The sequence below is a fragment of the Pinus tabuliformis genome, chromosome Q, assembly GCF_031772625.1.
Source record: "Pinus tabuliformis cultivar Carrire ecotype Pingquan chromosome Q, CPIR1, whole genome shotgun sequence".
NCBI lineage: Eukaryota > Viridiplantae > Streptophyta > Pinopsida > Pinales > Pinaceae > Pinus > Pinus tabuliformis.
The window spans coordinates 680,469,609-680,475,101 of NC_142296.1; the positions used below are offsets into that span (position 1 = coordinate 680,469,609).

At 32.9% G+C, this 5,493-nt stretch overlaps 1 protein-coding gene across 2 annotated transcripts; it reads left to right on the forward strand.

Annotated features, from left to right (window-relative positions):
• Positions 1-1,190: 1,190 nt before the first annotated feature.
• On the forward strand, positions 1,191-4,781 carry LOC149221374 (alcohol dehydrogenase-like 4). Of its 2 annotated transcripts, none has more exons than XM_089382965.1 (10): positions 1,191-1,555; positions 1,795-1,931; positions 2,168-2,217; positions 2,385-2,710; positions 3,318-3,400; positions 3,504-3,579; positions 4,042-4,103; positions 4,193-4,288; positions 4,380-4,541; positions 4,636-4,781. In XM_089382965.1, the coding sequence occupies exons 1-10, from the start codon at positions 1,435-1,437 to the stop codon at positions 4,744-4,746; spliced, it is 1,224 nt and encodes a 407-aa protein (XP_089239091.1). In that variant the 5' UTR covers positions 1,191-1,434; the 3' UTR covers positions 4,747-4,781. The 2 variants fall into 2 exon arrangements, with proteins under 2 accessions (XP_089239091.1, XP_089239090.1); XM_089382964.1 differs by lacking the exon at positions 2,168-2,217 and adding an exon at positions 2,258-2,307 and having other exon boundaries at positions 1,199-1,555.
• The last annotated feature ends 712 nt before the right edge of the window (positions 4,782-5,493 follow it).

A 5,493-nucleotide genomic window follows, 5' to 3' on the forward strand; every position in this document is an offset into this window, starting at 1 on the left:
TAAATTATATTAATCTTCCTAGTAGCATGGGAATGGATTTACACATTTTAGGAAGAAACAATATCCACTACTGTAAGTGATATTAATCTTACTAATAACATTGAGATTTGAATTTCTACCTTGCAAATATGTAGCAACATATATTTTATTGATAATAGACGAGTTTCAAATACCATATTAATAATGATAAAGACCAGAAGTCTTGAATTCATATCCAACATCACTTCCTTATTATGATTTCGAAGGAAAGAAACATCCTTAAGAATAAAGCCTTTTGGCTTTCAAGACCCACTCATATTACATAAACCATATCAAAACCTGCCCTTCTTCCTTAAATGGATCATTTGGGTGTTTAATTATGCCATAACTCATATTACATGTCCATAAGTCATATTACTTGGTCTATACTTTTTTATATAACAAATATAAATGGTACAAATAAATGTCAAAAAAATTCAAATAAAAATTTTTCGCCACCAAAAATTTAGAAATATCTATATTAAAATTTAAAAATAATTTCTATTTAAAAAATCAATTTACTGTATAATTTATATAAAGTATTATAAAAAATGAAAAAATCCCAAAACAATTATGTACAACCTATAAAGTTTGATGTTTGATGTGAAGATAAATAAAATAATTATATTTTACTATATAACAAACTATTTTACACTACATGAAACACATATTAACAATATTATTTTTATTATCAAAAATAATTTATAATTATCAAAATATAAATAAATAATTCCACAAGATATTCAATGTGCTCCAGAGCAATCCAATCCAAACTTATGATAAAATATCAGCCATTCCGACCTCCAACCCTACTTTACAAGTGGTTGTCAATATTTAATGACTGAAGCGGTAACATACTTTATGTCCCAACAATAATAATCCAATAATAATCCAGTAGAATCAGGGAATAATACACAATCTTTACCAGCAACAATATTCCAGCGGACCTGACACCAGAATGACCTAGGGTATAGTGCTGAGACCTCCATTCCTGGGCCCTTATGACTGGAATACAGATTTATTTATAGGGAAAGTCAGTGGGAGCATGTGATTCTGATTTATTGTTACCAATCCAATTACTCGCCCATGACAATGTGATATTTTATAGATTGAGATATGATTAAGTTGAGAACTTTGAATCTGTCCACTCAGGCACATAAATTTATGTCGCTGAGTGTAACAAAAACATCAGCAATAGAATTGGAAACGAATTTGATTATTAAACCTAAAATTATGGTCCCAAAACACACGAGTTTGATTGCCTTTTAAAGTTTTATTCCATGTCCAAGGGATGCCTCGGAAAATTTTCCCTGCTTGCAGCCCCTCTGCCTCGCCAACCTCAAGTCACATGATTATAAAGCTTGACTTGAGTGAGTGCGTTGTTTTGAATTCTCATAATTTGTTGGTTGCAGAGTGATGGAAACTCCTTCTGATGAAAGTGTTGGTGATCTCACCCACATGGTGGATACTCTCAGCTTTAATGATCAAGGGTGTGTGTTGACTCAGAAAACTGTTGGTAAAGTCATCACTTGCAGAGGTATCGTTTTACTATCATTCTTATTTTGAAAAATATTTACAGAGAGGCAGAGGTGAGTGAGGAAATACAATCTGGCTATTCAGTAAATTGCATTAGTTCAATTGGGTAAAGCTATATACATTCAAAATTGCTGAGAATAGATATGCGAATCTTAACTCACACATGTTAAGTTTAGAGTTTAGATTCTAGGCCCAAAACTTTCAATTCAACATTAATGCCATTGTGATTTGTGGCCCCAGCGGCCGTATCATGGGGGCCAAAGATGCCATTGGTTATTGAAGAGATTAAAGTAGATCCACCGCAGGCTATGGAAGTTCGCATCAAAATCACCCACACCTCTGTTTGCCACACTGATATTTTATACTGGACTGGAAAGGTAATACTGTTTCTAGGTTGTTAGACTTCCCTTTGTGACATATCTGTTAGTAGGTTTGAGTTTATTTAATAGTGTAGCTTCAAGCAATTGAATTAAGGAATTTAGTAAACAGCAGTTCATATCTGAGTGTGTAATTTTGTGGTTTCCTTTTCTGCCCATTTATCAATATCTTCTCATTTCTTGTCACTGGTTGCTGCCCTTGATTTCTTTAATTCCAGCTCACATAATATTTGCAGGAAGAAAGACTCCAAGCATTTCCTCGGATATTGGGACACGAGGGTGCTGGGTAAATATTTCTTTAATTCCGGCTCACATAATATTTGCAGGAAGAAAGACTCCAAGCATTTCCTCGGATATTGGGACACGAGGGTGCTGGGTAAATATGTATCACTCGTTTTTTTAGCCGTTATATGCTTTTCAAACTGCTCTAATGAATGAAAATTGTGGTTGCAGGATAGTGGAGAGCGTAGGAGAAGGCGTGACAGATATTAAGGAGGGAGATCATGTGATTCCCTTGTTCACAGGAGAGTGTGGAGATTGTGTGTGCTGTAAATCCAATAGGACTAATAAGTGTGATAAATTCAAAATCGATCCCATGAGGACTGTGATGAGAATTGATGGAAAGACTCGTTTCTCAATTAGGGAAAAGCCCATTTACCATTTGATGTCCACTTCCACATTCAGTGAGTACACAGTTGTTGATTATGCTTGCGTTGTCAAAATCAACCCAGAGGCCCCTTTGGACCAAGCATGCTTGCTTGGCTGCGGTATAACCACAGGTATCAATTATTAGGTCTGTTATCTTTTCATGCATGTTCCCCTTGGGTATGAATAAATGGCCAGACAGTTTTTGGGGCTTAGAATAGTACGATATAGTGTGTGCTGTTGAGGGTTAAAGTACTTTGTGTACGAAGGTTGTCTGATCAAAAGTCAGTAAGTTTAGCCAAGAAACAAAAAATTAATAATTAATGTAAATTAATGTGTGAAAGTATTAGTTCAAAAGTTGGTAGGTTTAAGCTCAAGGAGTTTAGAATAGAAGTGACTAGGTTGTTATGTTAAGGTATTTCTTGGTGAAAAAGTCACTCATTTGAAATTTTATGAAAAAAATCTAGCTATGTTAAAGGCTGGTGTGACTCAGGCCTTGGGGTAATTTTGATGGTTTAGATGCCCTTGAGTTACAGCAACTGAAATTATAACTTAGACATACCAATCATCTCAAAAATCGCATTACCTAACAAACAAACAAAAAAACACTAATCAATCTCCCTAACTAGAAAAAATAAAAATACATGATCAATCAATTGTTTTGTAGGTCAACTAATTAAAATAAATATACTGTATACTGCTAGAATGAGAAATATTTATTTCTGGTGGGTATTTAATCAGGGGTTGGAGCAGCTTTGTACATGGCCAATATTGAACCTGAATCGACGGTGGCCATTTTTGGCCTCGGCACTGTTGGCCTTGCAGTGAGTTCTCTCATTCTCTCCAAGCTATTGCCCCGATCTTTCATGATTTGACTTTATATAAGTTTCTCATTTGTGACAATAATGGCCTTCTGGCTCTGTATAGGTTTCACAGGGTGCGAGGATGAGAGGGGCATCCAGGATAATTGGCGTAGACACAAATCCAAGCAAGTTCATAAAAGGTGAAAAAGGAGATTCTGCAAGTGGGATTTAATTTTTATAAACTATTCAAATATCCATATCCATAATATTATGTTAAGAGCATGTATTTTTTATAAGAAGTTATAATGATATCACAAGAATTAGAAGGGGTGAGAAGGTATGTTTTTATAGATTTTAGTAGTTAAATTACTGAGTAAAATTAAATTTTCTTTTATATAAACAGAAAAGTTTCATACACCAATTTAATACATAATTATAATTATAACTAATTACATTCTCCAATTTATGATTCACCTTTTAAGATTTATGAATATATTTTTAATTAATTCTTACTCTTATTTTAAAAATAGAAAGATCAAATTACTTTACCCTTTTATACTCTACCTAAAAAAAATCATCCTCTAAAAGTTTGATAGCTTCCCCTGGGTTAAAAGAGATATCTGCAATTTGAAAACATAATATTTACTATGCTTTCAATGCAGCTAGAGCCTTGGGTGTGACTGACTGCATCAATCCAAAAGACCATGAACAACCAATTCATGAGGTATTTTGTGCTGAACCATGTTATCTAATCGTATATTAGAAGACTTGGATGACTTTTCTTGCTGATAAAGAGAGGAATCGTTTCATTAGGTGATAACAGAGATGACAGATGGAGGTGTGTACTGCAGCTTCGAATGCATTGGAAACACACAGGTTTTATATGAGGCCTTCTTGGCAACTCGGGAGGTAAAGCAGCCCTTCCTTTGGTCTGCTATCATCTCAAATCAATTTTAGTTGATGTGAAGTACAATCTCTCTGATATTAATATAAATTGCAGTCTTTAGGTTTGACGATTTTGTTAGGGTTGGATATGAGTCCTCAAAAGATAAGTTTCCATCCATCCGAATTGTTTATGAGGAGAATCGTGGCTGCAACATTCGGTGGTGTGAAGGGAAAAAGTCAACTGCCTTATCTGGTTGATACTTTAATTATGAATAAGGTATAAACCTTGCCTATCCATTCCATTTGATGCCCACCTTAATCTTGTCCAATGAATAATACATTACAAATATTTGTTTTGATTTTGATCGCAGGAGATAAGGGTAGATGAGTTTATTACCCAAGAGTTGCCATTTTCAGAGATCAACAAAGCTTTTGAATTGATGTTGGAAGGCAAGAGCTTGAGATGTATTCTGCACCTTTAATTATAATGATAAAGTATATCATTGTAATTTTATTATTTACTTAATGTTATACTAGTTTTTAAATATTTGTTTTTTATTTGTTAAAGTGAAAATGGATTCAACATTATCAAAAACCTCAAAAACACTCAAAATTTTAAAACTTAATAACCTTATTTAGGATTACTAAAAAAACTCACTCGAAAATCCATTGTTCTCTAAACCAATTTACTCCATTTTTAAAATATGCTAATTTTTAATATCCACTAAACGGCACATAAATATTTTCAGTTGTTGTATCTAGCCGAAATGCTTTATCACATGTTTTCAAATAACTATTAAAATGTCTATCATATCATTTGAAATAACCATTTAAAAGAAAATTCAATTGAAATCTATATGAGATAAAAGATGTCAAAAATTTGGTCAAATAGCCTGCATATCTGAATAACAGTAATATTATTAGTTGCTGTATCTGGCTGAAACGCTTATATCTCGGTAATAGTATATACTCTTAGTAATAATATGTATATCTCTTTTTCAAGCATGTGTGAGCATTTCTAGGTTTTTATTAACAGTCTTCTAAGTTAATATGTTTTTGCTTTTCGAGCATCTTCTAGTTTTGTTTTATATTGTCAGTTAGAGCATTTTCTGGAATGTTTTTCAGTAAAAAAAAAAAAGCTAAATATATTAATTTTATAATTTTGTTACATGATAGTATGACAATGGTAAATATAAGCAAAATTTGCCTCTGCGATATAATATATGGAA